Here is a 20,641-nt window from a genome sequence, read left to right as displayed (position 1 = left end):
CGTAGGCCACCTCACCTGGGCTGTTAGGAAGGCCAGTGGGTAAGGTTGTAAGGGATGGGGGCCAGAGCGCTTTGGATTATTTGGGTTCCTGCTTGGAGAGAGACTGAGAAGGCAATTGGGGAAGGGGTCTGCTGGACTGTCAGGAGACAGGCAAGCAGCCCATCCTGTCCCTGACTTCCCCACAAGGGACACAGACTCAGGTGTCGGGGAGGACCTTTAATTGTATTCACAGAGGCTGGATGGGGGATTCCATGTTAGAAGCTGGGTATCTAGAGAATGAGGGCTGGGACTAGGGGCAGAGAGTAGGCGGGGGCAGGGCAGGAGGAGGAAGGCCCAGCAAGAGTGTGTTCCACCCACACACCATGTCCCCCATCCAATTTCTCGTGGGACACTCCTCTGTCAGACTCAACAGCAGGGTCACCTCAGGAGTGTCTGAGCTCCACCTCAGACCCAAACTGGGGCCCACGATGGGGCCGGTGGAGGCTGTGGTGTTGGCGGATGCTGAAGAGCCGATGTGTGAGACCCAAGGTGGCCACAAGCAGGGAGACGCCTAGGAAGAGCAGCACCCATTGACCCACACGGGCCTGCTGTGGCTCCAGGTACATGCCCAGGAAGTTGACGCGGCCAGACTCTGGAAAGGGGCCTTCTGAGCGAGCTGAGCGAGGAAGCAAGGAGACAGGGCGGTGGGCAGGGCGACAGAGGGGCTGGGGCCTTCTGTTCTGGCGTCCCTGTCCTAGCTCTGAGATCAGACTGGAGGCTGTCTGGACTGGGAATGGGATTCAGCCCTGTGTGAGCTCTGGGAGCCATGCCTGGGGCTGGAGGTGGGGCAGGTGGTATACCCGTGTTTGGTGTCCAGTTGTATTGTGGCCAGCCCAGTGTCTCTCCATGTCTCCTGTTCTCAGTGATGAGCCATTCCGTCAGTGGCTTGAAGTAGTTCATCATGGCAGAGGCTGACATGTTAGGCTGGCCTGTGATCAGCTTCATGGCTTCTGGCCATGGCTTACTGTAGCCCATCTTCATGGTATCCCTGGGGAAGGCACCGGAGAAAGGGAGACTGAGTAGGAACCGCATTGGTTGGCATTCTTTCTCTATAGCCTCCCTGTCCCAGCATAAACCGCCCTTTGAGATTAGGAGAGCCTGGGTAGGACCGCGGCAGGGATGGGAAGGGAGGCTGCAGGGCTCAGGGCTTTCAGTTTCCCTCTGGTTTTTGCTTTGTTTTGTTTTTGGTTTGTCGAGACAGGGTTTCTCTGTATTGCTTTGGAGCCTGTCCTGGAATTAGCTCTGTAGACCAGGCTGGACTCGAACTCACAGAGATCCACCTGCCTCTGCCTCCCGAGTGTTGGGATTAAAGGCGTGTTTCTCCAACGCCCGGCTCCAGTTTCCCTCAGAAAGCGACACACGTCTTTCTTGGCTGTTCTCAGCCCAAGACACCAAACAAAGTGCTCCTAGCATAGCTTCAGGGGTTTCTCAGGACCAAAGAGTCAAAGAAGGGTTCAAGGACACTCACGCCAGCAGCTTTCCCGCTGCTTTGGATTGGTAGATGTCACACTTGTGCAGGGGACCTGTGTGCCCAGCTGCTCGGCACAGTGCCTCGTGGAACTGGAACTGGATGATAAAACTGACGAAGTACCTGCGGTGGAGAGAGGGAATGGAGCAAGGTGTGGGTCAAATGCCTGGAGCACAGGCAAGGTAAGCGGGGTGTGGGAGGGGGGACTCCCCTCCCCTGCGCCAGTGAGACCAGCTGCAGCCACGGGGGACCCAGGAGAACAGGATGCAGTCAGGATGTCACTCTGGCCTTTGAGGCCATCTGAGCTCTTCCCACACGTGCCTGTATGGATACTTCCCCCCCACAGGCTGCCTACACTCCTGCTCTGCAGCGATCCAAAGAACAGGCATGCGAAGAGGTTAATGAGAGAGCTGTGTGGTTTCCAGCCCTGGGACAGAGGCCAGGGGTTGCGGGGTGGACCGTGGGGATCTGGTAGGGCCTTCTGAGTAGGGAAGCATTGGACCCAGTCTTATGACTGAAAACAGCAGGGGTTTCCTGACAGGAATACACCAGTCCAGGCCTGGGCAACCACAACAACTCTGGCTTTCAAGCGTGAGAAGCAGCGGCACAGTCTCCTCCGTTTGGATCCAGGGCGTGAGCCATGTACCACTTGCTCCCCTGGCCCTTCCCCTGAGCGCTCTGCTCAGGCTGCTGGCCAGAATGTTAGTGTGTTTTTCTAGGGAGCCAGGTCTCCTTTGTTCACTCCTGCCTGGATAACTGTGCTAAGCCAGGCTCCATCTGTCACAGGCTCCATCTGAGGCAGGAGTCAGTGCTGGGACCTGAGAAGGAGATCCAGTAGGTGGTGGTGGCCCCACTGGGGACCCCCCCCCCACCAAAGCTTCTCACTAGGATACTCTCTCAGTCAAGCCTGCTGGGTCCTAGCAACAACTCTTCTTGCCCCTTGCCCCTGGCAGCCTCGGAGTGTCTGAGCAGAGTGTTGTCTTTCTTTCCAGGTCTCAGACTCTGTCCATCCTATGTGCTGACTTTAGTCCTGGTGTCAGGGCCTGCCTCCTTGACTTCCAGAGATAACTAGAGGCAAGAACTGTAAGAAGCCTAGTACTCCTGAGAGGCCTTCTCTGTCCTCTGTGCATGGCAGCAGGAACTCTGTCCTGAGGTCTGCTTGTCACAGCTTCTTCGGAACTCTCTAGATTCCACACCCTGTGTGAGCTCCTCAGAAGAGCATTCGGAAGGAGAGGTGCTGCCTTAGTCACCTCATGCTATAGCTAAATAGTACACAGGCCAGTTCTGATGCAACCCACTAAAGAGAGTGATTCACAATGGAGGATTTACAGCATGCTCTGTACAGACAAGTGGCTAAGTTGTTAGACCTTGCGACCACCCTACGTGTTGAGAATGAGGTCAGAAAATGGATACCCAGAGACAGAGGATGTTGTTCAAACAAAGGACATGAACTCTAACCATCAGCTGGCAACTAACTTGTCCCTAACCACATTGCCTCCTATATAAGCTGGGCCTCTTGTCCGGGGCTTCTGACTACACGGTATTTCAGGTACATCAACATGTATTGTAGGCAGTTTCACCACAAAGGAACCATGTCTCAAAACTAATAGAACCCACGTTAGTATCCAGTCACATGTAACTGTTGTCAGATGTGGGGTAGGATAGGAGAACTGCTGTGAGTTTAATGCTAACCTCAGCTACACAGTTTACTCCAGGCCAGTGTGGGCCACAGAGTAAAACCTGTTTGGAACAAAATTGAAGACTAGGCCTTGTGACCATTTGCCAATCTTCTGATGAAGTTTCTGGTTTTAACGGTTTGGTTGGTATAAGCTCTCACAATGTCCAAGGAATACTTAAAGTGGCTTTGGTAGCAGATGAGTGGACCCAGGCACTGTGTGTCGCGAGCCAGCTCCTGCTGGTGTGATGGGGCAGCTCCAGCAGAGTGTACACTGAAGGAAGTTTAAACATGAACCTAAGGGAACCGCCCTCCATGGTGCCTTCTCCTCCCTTTGCTCTTACCTGATATATGGCACATTTGCAGGAACGTGAAACTTGGACCCTGGGTCAAAGTCATCTTGAGATCTTGGCACTGGAGGACAGAGACCCTGGTACTTCAGCCTGTCAAACGGGAAGATATGTTAGATGGTGAAAACCAAGTTGAGAGAAGGTTGGCATCTTTTAAGCTAAGAATGGCCCCTGCACCAGAATGTCCTCTGCGCCTGCATGCTGTGTTCCTGTGTACAACCACCTCCGGGGGGACCCCAATCACTTGTGCGGGCACACACGCACGTGTGCACACACACACACATACACATAACCTTCACTGGCTTTTTTTACCAACACAAACCCACATGCAGGCACTCTCAGAGATACACTCCAATCCACACCCCCACCAGAGTGTTCTAGAACCTGAAGGTCCACCACTCTTGGTTGTAATTCTCCTTGGTGATGCTTCCATCAAAGACCCTCCAGCGCCACTGGTCAATGAGGTAGCTGAAGGGGATAAAGGCGATCTTGTCGAGGGCCATCTTCATCAGGAAGTTGATGTCATGCTCTGCCAAGGGAAGGGTGTGCAGCTTCAGGTCCACACTGACCTCTTGTCAGGGCTGAGCACCTCAGACCCAGTAAACTTGCTTCTTAGGATGATCTGTGTGTTACCCAGTTAGGTTCACCCTGCTGGGACTTCTTTCCCTTCTAATGGACTATCCCAGATCTTTGCCCAAGGGTATCTACAAAACCTTCCTCTTTCCCCGCCTCCCAAGGATGCCAGCCCACCCAACCAGCACCTCTGCTCCCCTCTCACCGTAGCCACCGCCCTCGCTACTGAGCAGGTTGAGGTTGTGAAGATGTTTGGGGGTAGACACCGACAGAGCCAGCACATCTCCAATAGCTTCATGAAAGCCAGGGTTGGCACCCTCCCGAAAGGTCACAGGCAAGTCTTTGTACTGCATGAAATACTGGATGTGGCCCATTTCATGGTGGGCGATCACCAAGTCCTCCATGTTCACAGAGGTGCACTGCTTGATCCTAGGAACAGGGGTGGGGAGAAATGCGTCAGCAACAAACAAGCAACGGGACCGAGGTGCGTACATCGTAGGAAGCAGACCTTCTCCCGGTGGACATAAGGAACATGGTGTGATGGAAAGGAAAAATCAAATGGTCCTAAGAAAGAAGTAGCCTGGGGGCCAGAAGTCTGTAAAGGTCACTGCAGCCATCCCTCTGCGGCTAACTTTCCTGCATAGCTCCAATCCACACTATTGCTTTCTGACTTGGCCTAGAGGCACAGGGACATCCAATCTGTGCTTTGTAGAACGTGTATCCAGTGCTGACCCATGTATTTGTCTTTCTAGTCCAGGACTGGGGCTTCCTGGGAACACATGGGCTGGGCCACTCCACATCTCATTAAGAAAAAAGATTCACTTGAAGAATGCTTACGGCCAGGGCTGATTGACAGCTGTGGAGCCCTCTAGGCCAGAAAGCTCCTCCTTATGTTGTCCCCTACCCTCTTCTACAAGCCAGTTCCAATGACAGAAATTTCTTCCCAGGATCTAAACAGTCTTTCAGGGCTGGTTCACCTATTTTTGTTTTTCTTGTCGGAGGGGAGAGGGAGGATCTGCCCAACATCCTTGACCCACTGAGGGTGGGGTCTGCCTGCTTGCTTCTCTGATGCATCATAAAAAAAGGGTTCCCAATGGGAATACTCACCTCCAAGACCCTCCATGATCCTGGCCCCTTTGTCAATCTACCTGGGCCTTACAGCTCCAAGCCCTCAAGCCTTTGAAGGACCCAAGGCCAGGCATTGTCTGCCACCCTCCCCCCACATAAACCCTTCGTTTGTTTCCTGGCTTTGTGTCTCCTTTTACATGGGTGCCTCATCTGCTGGGGATGGCATCTCTGCCCCTTTTACTCTCTTTCTTTGAGCCTGGGTTGTCCTTGGGGCCTCTCCAATAGAATGTGGCAGACACGAAGGGTTAAAGATGCCTGTGATCCTAGCACTTGGGCGCCCGAGTGAGGCAGGAGGATCACAAGTTCAAAGTCAGCCTGAGTTATCTGGTGAGATCCTGTCTCAGAGAGGGTCCCTGAGGTAGGACTCTGTGCCGGTTTTACACTTAGCCATTGAGAAGTCTGGCTTCTGCTTTAATATGTCTGCTAGCCTGGGACTGTCACAATAGGAAGGGACCCAAGTTGGCTTGTACCAAAAAGATGCCTGATCACACCAAGCTGCCCCAGGCATCCTAACCAGCTACCCAGTGTGAGAGGCCACCTTGAACTTTCCACTCTAGACACTACTGAGGAACTCCAGCCAATAGCCAAAACTAGGCTCTGGATAAATGGCTCCAGATGAGCCACTGAATTTACCCCAGCTGTGCTGGGGGGGGTGGGGTGGGCATTTAACGGTGACACAATGTTTTTCTAGCAAGGACAAAGGTCTGGGAGTCTCTCCTAGTGCCAATTAATTAGTTAAAATTTTAAGAGTTTATATATTTATGTGGTGTGCACCTGCCATGGTGTGTCTGGTGGCCATTGGTGGGCAACTTTCTTTGAAAGTTCGTTCCCTCTCTCCAGGTAGATTTGGAGGACTGGACTCATGTCATCAGACTTGGTGGCAAGTAATTATATTTGCTGGGACATCTTGGCAGCCCAATTAATTGGGGTTTTTAAATACCGTGACTGATGCCTGTCACTGTGGCGTAAGAACATTTTTGTTGGGCACTGACGGAAGCCCCGCTCAGAGGACCTTGAGGACCAACTGGTCATTTTATGCCACGAGATCTGGGGTAGGCTGTTAGACAGCTGTAGGTAACTAGCTCCATTGATAAGGACTGCCTTGTCTGTCAGTGGTGAGAGTGGGTCTTTCTCACAGTGGTGCACCCATGGGAAGGGCCAGCAGTATAGAGGCTGTGCAGTGTACACAGTTTACCTAAGCATCCCACTAACCACTGACAGAGCTGGCCAGCACTTGTGGCTTAATTTCTAAAATGGTATTTCTCTACTCAGTTCGGTTCCCTTGATTAGGACCAAACCCTCTCCTTGACTCTCAGTCCTCAACTTTATCCCAACTGCTCCCATCAACTTGCTCACTCCAGTTGAGGGACAGCCATCAGAGCCTCGACTTGGCTCACACCCTTGTCCCTGGGATCAGGGTAAGGATCCCAGTTCTAATCAGACAAACCTGAAGTCCTTGCCATTGTAGAAGTCCCAGGCTGAGGCATGGCACACCACATCCCTTCCATCGCTTGGCTTCTCCAACATTGACTTGTTCCAGAATTCAGCTGGTACAGGTAACAGCCCCAGGGAGGTAAAGAAATCATCAGCTTCCTTAAATATTCTTCTGGGCGTCCATCCCTGAAAGTAGAGAGTTCTTTGTAAACTGGGGTCTTTGATTGACAGACATAATCATGGCAGGAGAGAGACTGTGAGAGGGCCACACTGGAGGGAGAGGGTTTCTGCCCTCCCGTCTGGGGCCTGCCTTCTCTTGTTCCTTCGGGAGGCCCACGGGGAACAGTCTTGGCTTCACTGACCTGCTTTATCATGGCCTCCGTGGCATCCAGGTTGGGGGCAGAAGGAAAGGGAGCCACCAAGTCATAGATATTGGACCAGGTCTGTGCCCACATGTTCCCTGGAGGCAGGTGGGGAAAAGATGGCAGAGAGGAAACATAACTTTTTAGGCTCAGAGAGATCCTGTAGGGAAAGATAGGTAGATCCCAATCCTGTCAATCAGGGCGGTATCTCTTGAGCATCAACTGTTTGCAAACTGTGCTGGGTATTTGATATGCATTGTCTCTCCTACCTGTATACCCAGCCCACAGGATCATTTCCAATATGGGTTACAGATAAGAACCTTGCTGGTCATTAGGAACCACGGTAGTCTTTAGTGCCCATGAGCAGTGAAGGAATTCTCCACAAGAGACGTCCTTGGAGCATCTACACCCACATGGGCACCACTTCCTAAGTGACACCCCAAACACACATGTAGTAACTTGTTATCCTGCCCGCTCCCTGGCACGGTGTAGCAGAGGAACTTGTGTCTGGAGAGAGTTAAGTAATCCAAACAGGGGCTTAAACTCCTAAGCGATGAGGTTGGATTTAAATGCCATCAGGCCTCACTCTTGACCTTTACAGTGTATAGTAGCATAATGAATGTCACTAGTCACTCTGTCCATTTAGAGAGGCAGTTAGTTAAGAGCCTAGTTCTCCGGGACTGGAGAGAAGGGATACATTCAGGATGAGTGGAAGGTGCAAAACTCCATGGAGAGGCAGGGTCTTTCATAGCTGAGGCAGAATGTCCCCAGTAGGGACAGAAAAATGGTAGTCTCTAGTCCCCTCCCCCATTCTTTCCATTCTCTTCCAGTCTTCCTCTCCCTCCTTCATGCACTCAAGGCTACTTGAATACTCAAAGCCCTGGAAGAATAATGGTCCAGAGGTTGAGCTTCCCTATCACACCTTGACCTAGACCCAGACCCGTGTCTTCTCTCCCTGCATCCCCATCCCTGACTTTGCATCTGTCAACGTCTCACATCTTTCAAGGTTCATATGGAATTTCCTCCGACCCCACACCCAGATTTCTGGATCTCGCTGTCTTAAGGCATGATGGGTAATGTGGTCTGACCCTTAAAAGTTGGTAAATGCTTGTATGACATGGCTCTGTGGCAAACGCAGCACCAGAAGAGCTGGTTGCCTGACACATACAAGACCCTGAGTTCAATCCTCAGGATCACGACATAAGAATATGTGGTAGCTAAATATGAGCAGGAAGTTCCCCCAGCCCCACTCCACTCCAACCTTGGCTGTGCTCCCACAAGGATTCAAGTCCCATCACTCTTCTGGCCCGCTCCCTGCCCCCTGGCCAGCACTGTCCTGTCCCTTACTATTGTTCCTTGTCTCCACCTCCTTGAAGTTGGACCAATGTCCTTACCCAGCAAGTGGGCGGGAATGGGACCATCCAGGTTGATGTGCTGAGACCCATAATGGCGATGCAGGGAACGGCGCACGTAGGCATGTAGGTTCAGGTAGAGTGGTTGTATCTCTTGGTATAGTTGTTCCAGGTCTTGCTCCAAGTTTTTAGACTCATATGATGATCTCCATGAGTCCCCTCCATCAGCGTAGCCTGCACAGGACACACAGCTAAACTTTCCTAGCAGCTATCATTCACTCAATGTACATACCCCTGACGCCTCTCGGGCACTTCCTGTCCCCAGCCAAAGGATGTCAAGAGAACCTCTTTGAGGAGGCTGAGGGACCTGGGGTGCAGACAGTCAGTGGGACCAGCACTGGGAACTCACCGTTGAGGTGGGCAATCTTGTTGGAGAGCTCCACATACTTTGGGAAAAGGGGGAGAATGGCTCTCCCCACCTTATCTCTCCAGCTCTTCCATACCCACAACAGTTCTTCGTAATTCCGGGACGTGGCCATCACGTTTGTCAGGTCTGGAAGGGAGGAGTTGAATGGCTTGAGCCTCCTATCTGTTTGTAAGTGGGACTCGCTCATGGAGTTTCAAAGTTGGAGTAAAGCTGGTAAGATCATTTGGAAATGACAGTATAGGCAGTAAGTCTAGTGAGAGGAGAGAGATAGGGAGACAGTGGCCACTAGGAGCTCCTAGGGTGTCTGCCTGGGGCGACATGCTGTACATACATGACCTCAGACACTTGCAGGTGTTCGGCAACTTTGAAAGGGATATCCCTTGTTCCTGTCTTAAGAGTAGCTTAATGACATGCTTGTGTACCCACGCAGGAGGTAGCCAGGCTGGAGCAGAAACAAAATGCTCTCCTGTGACTTTCCCTTCCCTGGGAGAAATGGTTTGGGAAGTTTCACAGGCCTGAATTCAAGTTCTGTCCCTCCCATGTTACCCTGGGCAGGCCTCTTTCTACATAAACAAGGGAGTAGCCCTGGCTTTCCCAGGGACTTGGAAATGGAATGAGAGTTCTGTCCCCAAGCAGGGGCTATGGCCCTGGGGACCCACAACATCCTTTGCAAGTTGTTACTGGGCTCACAGGAATAACAATAGCTGTAAGAACTGTGCATGTCCAAGAACTATCTGAGCTGCCCCCCCAGCAAGGTGGACTCTGGGTGCACGCCTTTAGTCCCAGCATTCAGTGGGCAGAGGCAGGCAGATTGCAGTGAGTTAGAGGCCAGCCTGTTTACAGAGCAAGTTCCAGGATAGCCAGGACTACACAGAAAAACCCTGTCTTGAAAAACCAAACCGAACCAAAAAAAAAAAAAAAAAAAAAAAAAAAAAAATAAAGAAATAAAAAAAAAAAAGAAAGAAAGCCATTCTGCATGAGACACCCACTAAGAATTTAAAACTGACATCCACCTCTCAGGTCAGGTAAGGGCCACACAAGACCACAGGCATCAGTCTTGAAACAGATGGTTTTTCCTCCTGCCCTGCCTTTGGCTTAGATAGAGGAGCTGTTAAATTTGGGCTCTATTGTGGAACATTCTGTGTCATATGCACTTGTCACAAAAAAAGGTAAACTTAATTAGCTTTCTTTGAAAGATGATTTGTTTTCAGAATTCTGTGTCTGTTTTCTGATGATGAAAGTCATTGGTTTTCATGGCCTTTTTATTTTAATTACCATATCTATGACCAGAAAGCCTAGTCCTGGATCAAAGGGCTGTATGGTGGGGATGCCAAACACTATTCATTTTTTTTTTAAATCCATATTTAGAAATATACACCCAGACATGCTCACATGCTCTCTCTCTCTCTCTCTACACACACACACACACACACACACACACACGTTCCCTCTCCCTCTTTGCGTGTATATCCATACCCACACCTATAGGCCAGCCCCTGCCCTGGAACTGTTTCTTGTTTCTGTTTATTTTCCCATTTCCCCTTCTATTTGTCATTGTTCTGACATGGGAGCTGGGCTGGGGCCAGGAAGAAACAACTTCTGGTAAAGATTCCTCACAAAGAATGTTTATGACTCTAGCTCACCAACCCTGGAAGGAGACACGAGTGTGGGCCCTGGGGGAGGGGGACAGAGGGGACCCTTTCAAAGGGGACAGGCTGAAGAGAAATAAGCAGCAGGAGGTGGTTATGAGTCAGTTCATGGCTGTCTGGTGGAAAGGTGCTGTGGAGGAGGGGATGGAGTGGGAATGCTATCAGCTGGGAACAGGAAGCAAGGTCTAGTTAGTGATTCTAGGGCGATGGGACTCTTGTGTGGTGTAACCTCTCTGGCCCCAGCTTCTTTTTCAGCAATGTCCCAGTGGTGGTGGTGGTGGCGGTGGGGCATGTCTCAAGGAAGCTACAGAAGGTAGAGACACGGACTAGAAGGTCTGTGGCCTTTGGAACACATGTTTGGGATTCTACTGCTCTGAGGGATGTTTGGAAGGGAAAAGGAGTTGGAGAGTTCTGGGCAGGTGGGGTGGCTCTAGAGGGGCAGAGAATAGGGAATTTGTTGATGAGGTTCTAGTCATGGAAGCCCTTGACAGCATCCTCAGCTCTTCCCCCACCTCTCTTTTTCAGGGCTGCCCTCACCAGGTTCCAAATGCAGACAAGTGCCATTTGTGTAGCAAACGTTGGTTATGCTGTAAGTCGTCTCCATCTCCACCAGGATCTGGTTGTACTGCAAAGGGGAGAAAAGAACAGTGAATTACCCCTCCTTCTATTTTGCTCTGGCCCCAGGCATCATGGGTGGGAACCAAGGGAGCATGTGCCCCAAAGTGTTGCAGTCCTGGGAATTCTGGAGACATGTGGACATGGCTTATGTCAAGACTTGACAAATCAAGGGCGTAGCAAGGAACCAGGCCATGATTTGGTTCACTCCCCAGCAGTTTCCACCCCCTGCTCCCCAGGGCTATGCACCTCTTCTAGCTCCTTAGGAGGCAGCACTGCCCGGTCCATGTTCTGAACCTTCTTTATGATCCTTTTGATGGTAGCGTTCTGGAAGTTGCTCACATCAAACTTCTGGGCCAAAGTGCCATATTTCAGAGTGTGGTTGGCCACCTTCTTGTTTTTCTGAAGCTGAGGGCACAAGGGGTTGTTGTCACAGGCTCAGGAGATTTGGCATGGCCTCTGTGTAGGAGGTTCCATAACGGTAGTGGTAAGGAGTGTGGTTTGATTTAGACCAGTACCTTTGCCCATACAAATACCTTCCTCTTCAACCTGGGCCATCTGTTAATGTATTGGGTACAGTATGTATGTGCTCCTCAACAGATAACTGCAGTCTAGCAATATACGTCCTGATAGAGTAAGGAAAGAGAGCTCAGCATGCCTAAATGTCATTAGACGGAAGCCGAGTGCTATTAGTTAGGAGCTCTCCCCACCCTGCCCTGAGTACTCAGGGGTTGCATCTTTGAAATAGGAAGAGCATCTCTGCTTGTGCATAACTGCCAAAGGGTGTATGTAGGACGAGAAGCTGAGGTACTAAGGACCCATGGGCAGCACACAGTGGGTCTTCAAGCAACATTAGCACCCTATGCACTAGGGTTATAGCACGTGGTCAGAACTGGCTTCCTGTGGTATAATGTATACTCTGCTATAAAAGAAGGGACAGGGTGCAGGGGAAGGACCCCTCACAGTGCTGACACACAGGCTGCCAGTCTTCTAAAGAGGGATGCTGCCGCCATTTATATATGCACAACGAGTTACAGTCTCTGAGAATGGCAACTAAGAATGTTTTCAGACTAGAGAAATTTGCTCTGCTCAGGTGTAGCTCCAAGCCCACTAAATCTGAGATGGAGTGTTGTTTTAAATATTCCGTTCAGGCTTTTCAGCAATTTTGGCGGCTCGGTGCTTTGTGTGTGTGTGTGTGTGTGTGTGTGTGTGTGTGTGTGTGTGTGTGTGTGCACGCGCGCGCGCGCGCGTGTGTGCGTGTGCGGTGTCTCTCTGTGTCTGTGTTGTGTTGTGCACATGCTACATGTTGGAGTTGACGGAAGTGGCTCCTACCAGGATCTTGCTGGTCTCTAGGGTAATGTTGGTGTTATATTGCCAGTTGGCCTCTGCGTACTCGTTCCACAACACCTGGGCTGTCCGGTCATACTCCTCCACGAACCTCTCAGCCTCAGCTTCATCCGTCACTAGGTCTGCGGGAGGTGAGGAGGAAAACAGACAGGCCTTGCCTTCCTTACCACAAGGTGTGGTCTCACTGGAGCTCCCTGCTGTTGTTCCCTGGCTCCTTGCCCCCTCACGTCCCTGCCCCTTTCCAGGGGTCCCACTGGGGTTCTGGGCTGTCGGGATGACTGTTGCTTGGTGAGTTGTTGTCTGGCTTCTGGTTGTTGCCTGGTTTGTTATCCCCTGGTTGGTTGTCACGTGGTCAGCGGCCACCTGACCAAGGACCAGCAAGGGGTGCGCAAAGCAGAGCAGCAGAAAGAGGAGGCTGGGCAGTCCTGGGGTAGCCCGACCTTGGCCCATGGCCGCAGGAGAGCAGAGCCCTGCAGCCCCCACCACTGGCCAATAAGAGCCGAGTCTGCAGTGTGACCTCATAGAGCAATGTGCCAGCAAGACTGACCCCAGGGGCCCTCAGGCTTGGACACACTGTCTCTAGGATGCTGGGAGAAAGATAGGCCCATCTTTGCTGTAGATTCCTGATGATGAGCCCAGGGGTGGGTCGGGACTGTAGCAAACGACACCAGGGCTCAGCTGGAAGGAGCTGACCAGGAACCCGAGGCTTGGGCCCAGAGGCCAGAGGCCAGGACTTCTTTTGGTCCCAGCCCACCCTCATTTAGGGCGTTACCAATGCCTTCTGGATAGTTGTCAGGTAACGATGGGCGCCATTGATACTCTGGCCAGCCTAGGACTTCGCCATTCCGTTCATTCTGCTCCTGCAGCCACTGGCTGACTGGTTGGAAGTACTCTAGCAATGCCTGGGCATCCAGGGTTTCTGAGCCTACCATCTCCTTCAGCACCTCCTGCCAGGGCCTGGAGCGGCCAGCCTGCAGTACCCGCCTGCCAAGCAGAGTGAGCAATGGGTACAGGGGAAACAGGTTGGGGTCCACAACAGTGCTACTGCCCATCTGTCCTTCATTAGGAAGAGAACTCCAGGGGTAGGGGCTCTAAGAGCAGTAGGGGACATTTGCCTGGCCCCATGGCAGGTGAAGGCAAGCTCAATAAACATTTGATATGAGAGAGAGAAAGGGGAAGGAGGCAGGAAGAGGAGGAGGAGGGTGGGGGACAGAACATCAGCTACCTGTAGAAACACCCTTCCCCAGCCTCCCCTCTAAGCCTCCCAATCCTTTCCCCCCTTCCTGTCACATACCGGAGCTTGTCCCCAGCCTGGGTAGACTGATAGATGTCACATTGGTGTAGTGGGCCCTGGTGTCCTGCCTCCTTGCACAGTGCTTGATGGAATTGGAACTGTAGAATGAAGCTCACAAAATACCTGCAGGGACAGAGCAGGTGTTAGGAGGGATCGTGGAGACCTAGACAAAAGCCCCTTGTTTAGGCACTATGCCGTGTTCTGCAGGGCCACAGCTAGCTTAAGGGCTAGCAGTAAGAAGGAAAAAGAAAATCGAGCGTAGCCCGGAAGGAAGGACCATTCTAATTCTCAGCCCTTGGGCCTGAAGGATGATGGAGCAGGGAGGAAACACTGAGCTCCGGTACCTGATGTACGGTGTCCCATTTGGGATATGAAACTTGGCTCCAGCGTCAAACTGTGTTTCATTCCGGACAACTGGAGGACAGATCCCCTGATACTTGGTTCTAGAAGGGGATATTTAAAATCTTAAGGCCCCGGGGACACACAGGCTGCCTGAGGTTTGAGGGAAAGGTACTGGTTCCACCCCTCCCCCAGCATTCCTTCCACATCCTGGAAAATGGGGGACACTTCCCGGAGGTGAGGTTTCAGCAGGAAGGGAGGGGGCAGAGGGTAGGGAGGCAGACATTGTTAGAAAGGAGGGAGCTGAGACTGGTGGAGGCAGGGGACCCCCTGGGTCAGGCTTTTCCTATCTCTTTTCTCACCTAAGATACCACCAATCGAAATTGTAGCGGGAGGGTGGGGTATGACCACTAAAGACCCCCCAGCGCCACTGGTCCACCAGGTAGCCAAAGGGCAGGAAGGCAATTTTCTCTAGGGCCATCTTTAGCAAGTAATTGATGTCGCTTTCTGTTCAGGAACACGGGGAGAGAGAGAGAGAGAGAAGGGGGAGGGAAGAGATCAGCTAGGGCAGAGTAGGTCTGGGGGAGGGGGAGGGGGAGGGGGAGGGGGAGGGCGGTCCAGCAGGAGGTGAGGCTGGGCAGACAGAGGGGTCCCCAGTCCTTAGTTCTGCGTGGACAAAGACTCTGGATGTGTGCTAAACTCAGGGTGTATCTGGGGCCTCAAATAAAAAATGTCAAGATGAGCTGAGTGGTGGTGGCGCACGCCTTTAATCCCAGCACTGGGGAGGCAGAGGCAGGCGGATCTCTGTGAGTTTGAGGCCAGCCTGGTCTACAGAGTGAGTTCCAGGACAGGCTCCAAAACAATACAGAGAAACCCTGTTGAGAGAGAGAGAGAGAGAAGAGAGAGAGAGAAGGCAGGGCAGACAGCATGAGTCGGGGTCTTTACCCTCTCCGCCTCATACCTATGTCATTGGTAACATGGTCCAGCAGGCCGATTTTGTGCAGATGTGCAGGAGTAGAGACAGAGAGTGCGAGCACGTCCCCGATGGCCTCATGGAAGCCAGGGTTGGCACCTCTACGCAGGGGGACAGTCAGGTCCTTGTACTGTAGGTAGTACTGCACGTGGCCCATCTCATGGTGCACTGTGGACAGCTGCTCCATTGTCACCCGTGTGCACTGCTTGATCCTGGAGCGCGGATGGGATGAGTGGGGATGAGGGTGAAGGAGCACTGGGGAGGCCGAGACCAGAGGACCATAGGGCCAAGGAGGACTCTGTTCTGGGAGAAGTGTTTAGGAACTAGCAACCCTTTGACCCTACCCTGGCCTACCATCACTCAGGCCCTCCCCCCGTGCCAAGGCACCCAGCTGATTGCTCCTCAGAATTGCAAGGATGGTGAGCTAATGGGATGGCATGCCCTACAGCCCTGGGGTGGAGCAGTCCTCCAGTCCAGAGGCAGGACTGAATCGCCGCCACCGCCTCCTTGGAGCCCCACACTCTTCCCAGGTCCTAGACCTGAAGTCCTTCCTGTTGAAGAAGTCCCAGGCTGAGGCGTGGCACACCACCTCCCGCCCATCAGTTGGCTTCTCCAGCATCGACTCTGCCCAGAACTCAGGAGGCATTGGTGAGAGCCCCAGCGAGGTGAAGAATTCCTCTGCTACCCGGAACATATGTGTGGCATTCCAGCCCTGGCCAAGGGGTAGGGAAATAGGTCAGAAGCCAGCCACGTGCAAGTGACTGCCTTGAGGGCAGGGCTTGGTGGTCTCCACCCAGGAAGAATATCTGAGGCTTAATGGCCTCGGTCCCCAGAGGAAGGGCACTACTGACCACAGAAGATCACTGTGCCACCAAGGACAAGACCCTTAGGTCACTGTTGATTGTAGCAGGAAAGGGGAGAAGCCCCATCGTATCACATGGCCCTTCCTACCCTGTCCCCACCTCACTGTCTACCTGACCCCAGAGCTTACCTTCTGTACCATTGTATTGGTGACATCGAGGTTAGGTTTGTTTGGGAAAGGAACTACCATGTCGTAGATGTTGTCCCAGCTCTGGGCCCACATGTCTCCTAAATGGAGGAAGTGAGAGGGGTGGCTTGGACTCCTGCCCAGCCATGCCAGTTTCCCATATATGCTACCCTGGATTGGTGCCAGCTCCCCTGCTTCTCTGGGCTCTCCGCAGGACTGGTTACTGGCTACTGCCTCTGTCCTTGAACCTGTAGCCAAAGTCATTGGCTTGACCCCCAGCTCTGCTCCATCCTAGCTCTCGGTTGGCTCTAAGTTCCTGCCTACCCTAAGCCTCAGTGTCCCTACCTATAAAGCAGGATTTCAGGCTGTTGGGGACATTGAGTCATGGGGCTTCTGCATAAGGAAACACAGGTCATGGCATTCCACACATTGGAGGCGCCATGGGGATGAACCATCTTCTCTCTGCTGGGCATCCTCCTGTACCCAGTCTCCTCTGGGCAGCAAGATCTAGGTCCTTACCTAGCAGATGAGCAGGAATGGGCCCCCTGAGGTTGATATATTTGTCCCCATAGCGCCGATGCAGCGCACGGCGGACATAGGCATGGAGGTTCAGGTAGAGGGGCTCTAGCTGGAGGTAAAGGGGTCCCAGAGTCTCTTCAAAGGAGGGGGAGTCATATGCAGAGCGCCAGTAGGCTCCTGTGTCTGAAAAGCCTAACAAATTGGGAGAGCACAGGTCAGGTTCAAGGCTTTGGCCCACCACACCCTAGTTTTAACTCAATCACCTTCCCGACTCCGAGCATTGGCTTGAGATTGTTGCTCAAATTGGCCTGGAACTCCAGATCCTCCTGCCTCAGTCTCTTGAGTTTTGGGATTAGAGTTGTATGCCACACCCTCCCCCACCCCTTTTCTTCAGGCAGGGCCTCACGGTGTAGCCCAGACAGGCTTCAGACGCCTCATCTCTTACTCCAGCCTTTCAAGTACTGAGATTACGAACATGGGTCACCAAAATCAAGGTCTATAATTTCTAACTATAGGCTACTCTAATCTCCAGCAAAATAAGTCCCCTAAGCACGAAAATGTAGTGTCTTAGGGCTGGGAGCAGTACCACAAACGGTACCAGGGACAGCAGTAAAAGGGACAGGACAGCAAGGGACACTGGCTGGAGGCTTCATGCTACTCTCACTAGCTCTTGAGACCTTGGGTGGGCCGTGACACCACCCTGCCGGCTGCTTTGTCTAGCTCAGGGACTGGAGGCTCTGGGGACAGCAGGCAAGAGTGTCTTGTGAGCTAGAAAAGGCTGCTGTCCACAGAGAGGAAGACGCAAGCTCACCATCTTGTTTATAGGCTTCGTTGCTGAGGGCGGTAAAGTCTTGATAGAGGGGTTTCAGTGGGATGCCCACAACATCATGCCAGCTCTCCCAGGCGAACAGCAGCTTGGCATAGCTTCGTGAGGAAGCCAGGATGTTGGTGAGCTCTGAGACAGGTGAGCAGGGTCAGTTAGGAAACGTCTGTGTGCCAGTCTCTAACAGTGGTCTTCACTATTCCCACCAGCTTCTTCAGGATCATAGTAACCCCAGACCAAGGGCAGCCTGTGAGCTTGCTGGGGCAAGGCTATCAAAGAAAGCATCGGGCAGGACCCTGCACCCAGGAGAATGTCTAAGGTTGTCGGTACACAAAGGACATTTGAGGTTAGAACAGTCAGACCCTCCACGGTTCATTGCATAGAATGACTGACCTTGTGAATCCCCAAGTGACCCAGGCTGGAGAGAGGCTTTTGGACAAAGTGAGAGGACCCATTAAAAGGAGAGCTGGGTGGCCAGAAGGGAGCTTAGTGCTGGAGGGGTGAAGCTGGAGGGTCCCTTAATTGAGTCTGCCGGCAGTGTAGGGCAGGAGTATGGGTGCATCTGCTTATTCTCGTCCCACGGTCACCCAGAAGGACTAGGAAACCCCAGCAGAGATGGGACAGGCCCGTCCATACCTGGCTCCAGGGACCAGCAGGTGGCAGTCTTGTTGGGGAAGCAGACCTTGCTGGTGGAGTAGATTCTACTCATGTTGTTTAGCAGGGAGTTGTACTGCCAATTTGGGGTTGAGGAACTTTTATTAGTGAGCAGACATCGGCTCCTGGAGTTAATCTGCTACCCCACCCCACACCCTTCGGCTGAGAGGAAAAGGTGGTCTGGAGAGGGGATGTGACTCAGACAAGGTCACTCAGCAATACTCCACTCTTCCCATTGCCGCTATACTGATGTCCCTTCCAGTGGGGGCAGCTCTTGCAGGTGGACTTGAGCAGAGATCCAGGGATCTGAGACAAGTGACAGCCTGGTACCAGCCCACAGTGAGGGCGAAGAATCCCTGCTATCCTCCGGCCTTCCTGCGGTCTGTCTTGCCAACCTTACCACATCTCCTTAGAGAGAAATTTACTGCTGGCTTTGCCTGGCTTTGCGTGTGTGTGTGTGTGTGTGTGTGTGTGTGTGTGTGTGTGTGTGTGAGAGAGAGAGAGAGAGAGAGAGAGAAGAGAGAGAGAGAGAGAGAGAGAGACAGAGAAGGAGAGAGAGAGAGCACATCTCTTTGCATGTAATTCTGGGTATAAAACACAGGGCCCCATACATGCTAGTCTCAAAGTCTTGTAATTCAGCTACTTTCCAAATCATGAATTTGATCTTCTATTCCATAATATACATATTTAAAAAAAACCCGTCACATCACCCATCTAGAGGGGAAGAAAACCTGTGGTCCTGGCAGCTCTGTTTCCCCCAGATTCCTTACAGCCAAGGTCCATACAGACTGTAGGTCCCTTCCTGTCTGCCAGGCTGCTCTCCAATCACAGTAGGGTGCTTGGGGCACTCTGGTTCTGTTTCTACCCTCAGGCCCACCTGCTGTCGCTGGGCCAGGGGCAGGTTGGCAGGTCCTAGGGTTCGTATAGTTTCAATGACCCTTCGCAGCTTTGAGTCAGTGAAGTTCTGCCAGATGGGGTCAAACAGCTCCTTGGCCTTCTTGCCCCAGACCTCGTCAAACTCCTGCCCGATGAGTTCTGCTTCCTCCTGTGGTCACCAGGAGGGTGGAAAAACGTGGTCTAGCTCAGACAGAGGGCGTGTAGGAGAGGCCACAGTAGGAGAGGGCCTAGGAAGGCGAAGGGCTTCCAGACCCCTTGGTTCTGCAGAGATTCTGTCCCGGAGGTGAACTTGCAGCAGCAACACCTCCCGAGCCCTCAGGTTGGGAACTGTGGGAATCTGACTCGAGGGAACAATGAAGGAGAAAACTGGGGCCAGGATAAGAGGACAGAGAGCAGAGGACCAGGAAAGGAAGCTCTACAGGAAGTCTGGCAGTTGCCAGAAAGCAAGGGCTCTCAGGCACAGCAGCCCTGGACGCCTGAGCGCCGGGAGGCTTTGGCCTTGGAGGAGCCAGCTTCATCCATTCCATTCCTATGTTGGCACAGATCACGTGCCCAACACTTACTGGAGCATCACCGCCTGCCTGATAGCAGAGCTGGTGGGACAGTCTGGCTGGTGGCAGGGGTCCTGCTAGGGAACCTCACTGGGGGTGGGGGTGAGGGTGAGGCTGGGGGCCCCAGGAGCCTGCTGCCCGCCCCGGGCGGCTGACCGCAGGCCTGTGATTGGTCACTGCGCCCTGCCGTGCCCCGCCCCCGCCTGGGCCCGAGCGCCCACCTGGAGCCGCGCATTCTCCTGGGTGATGTTGGTGTAGTACGCCCAGCTGGCTGCGGTGCTCTGGAACATCACCTGCTCGGCACTCGAATTGTATCTCTCGGCGAAGAGATGCGCCCCTATCTCGTCCACGGAAAAGTTGCCCGGCTGTAATCCAGGGTCGAGCGCCGGAGCGGGCGAAGGCAGCAGCAGTAGCAGCAGGAAAGACAGCCACCGCAGCAAGAGAGGCGACGGCGGCCCCTGCCCTTGCTGGCCGGACGCGGCCCCCATAGCGCGGTGCGCACCGTGCGGCGCTGCCCCTTCTCCCGCGCCGCGACCGCCCTGCGGATTATAAAACCCAGCCACCGCCGCCTCCCGACACACCCCCACCTCCCCGCCCCTCCGGGCTTCCTCCTCGGCTCCAAAGTCCCCGGCGGCGCGGGCCCAGCTGAGCGGGGCGGGGGAGAGAGATTCCCAGCTCGCCTTGGGCAGGGGCGCCCAGGCCTGGAGGGGCCGGGCAGTAGCCTAGGTGGAGAGATGGTGCTAGGTCGGGCTCTTGCAGAAGAAGCTAGAAAGGGGTCCCTGGTCCCTGCAGCCGCCCAGCCGTGCCTACTGGCTGCCACCACATATTCTCAGGCCATAGAGCCCAGCAGTTTCTGACTTCTCAAGGCTTCCTGGCATAACCCTCCAAGCCTTTCCGGGCTCTTGAGTGACAAAGGGGCGGAGATGGTTGGCTGGTGCCTGGGTGCCTGACAGGCGCCTTAGGTGGGCGCTGCTGATGTCAGTAGCCAGGTCACCTTGGGCTGGGGGTGAGGGACGCTCCGAAATAGCAGAGGAACGGAGGGTCTGTTTTCTTCTACAAGGGGGAACCATAGAGTGGGCCCAAGCGCTGGCTCTCCTGCCCCTACCCCTTGGCTACACAGCTGACAGCTGTTCAGCTCACAAGAACCATCACGCATTGTCCCAAAAGAGCCCTAGAACCCCACA

At 53.2% G+C, this 20,641-nt stretch overlaps 1 protein-coding gene across 2 annotated transcripts; it reads right to left on the bottom strand.

The window, feature by feature from the left end:
* Positions 1-196: 196 nt before the first annotated feature.
* Ace (angiotensin I converting enzyme) lies at positions 197-20,219 on the bottom strand. Of its 2 annotated transcripts, none has more exons than XM_051179045.1 (25): positions 19,679-20,219; positions 18,887-19,054; positions 17,992-18,085; positions 17,344-17,487; positions 16,533-16,724; positions 16,017-16,114; positions 15,565-15,737; positions 15,014-15,237; positions 14,415-14,559; positions 14,058-14,156; positions 13,714-13,836; positions 13,192-13,403; positions 12,405-12,541; positions 11,322-11,480; positions 10,995-11,082; positions 8,791-8,934; positions 8,424-8,615; positions 7,030-7,127; positions 6,681-6,853; positions 4,311-4,534; positions 3,917-4,061; positions 3,527-3,625; positions 1,508-1,630; positions 840-1,027; positions 197-550 (listed from the first exon to the last, which is right to left on the bottom strand). In XM_051179045.1, exons 1-25 carry the CDS (start codon positions 19,943-19,945, stop codon positions 423-425), a joined length of 3,837 nt encoding a protein of 1,278 aa, XP_051035002.1. In that variant the 5' UTR covers positions 19,946-20,219; the 3' UTR covers positions 197-422. The 2 variants fall into 2 exon arrangements, with proteins under 2 accessions (XP_051035002.1, XP_051034993.1); XM_051179036.1 differs by having other exon boundaries at positions 197-655; positions 19,679-20,216.
* Positions 20,220-20,641: the final 422 nt, after the last annotated feature.

The sequence above is a fragment of the Phodopus roborovskii genome, unplaced genomic scaffold, assembly GCF_943737965.1.
Source record: "Phodopus roborovskii unplaced genomic scaffold, PHOROB, whole genome shotgun sequence".
In the NCBI taxonomy this organism is placed as follows: domain Eukaryota; kingdom Metazoa; phylum Chordata; class Mammalia; order Rodentia; family Cricetidae; genus Phodopus; species Phodopus roborovskii.
This window is presented reverse-complemented; position numbering and strand designations above follow the sequence as displayed.

What these genes read in the sequence shown, in the direction of transcription:
- Ace (XM_051179036.1), bottom strand. Translation starts at nt 19,945, where the DNA reads ATGGGGGCCGCGTCCGGCCAGCAAGGGCAGGGGCCGCCGTCGCCTCTC. An exon ending in AGGAGAATGCGCGGCTCCAG is followed by an intron (nt 19,055 to 19,678) that starts GTGGGCGCTCGG and finishes TGGTGACCACAG; the next exon opens with GAGGAAGCAGAACTCATCGG. An exon ending in TTGTCTGCATTTGGAACCTG is followed by an intron (nt 8,935 to 10,994) that starts GTGAGGGCAGCC and finishes CCTCCCTTCCAG; the next exon opens with ACCTGACAAACGTGATGGCC.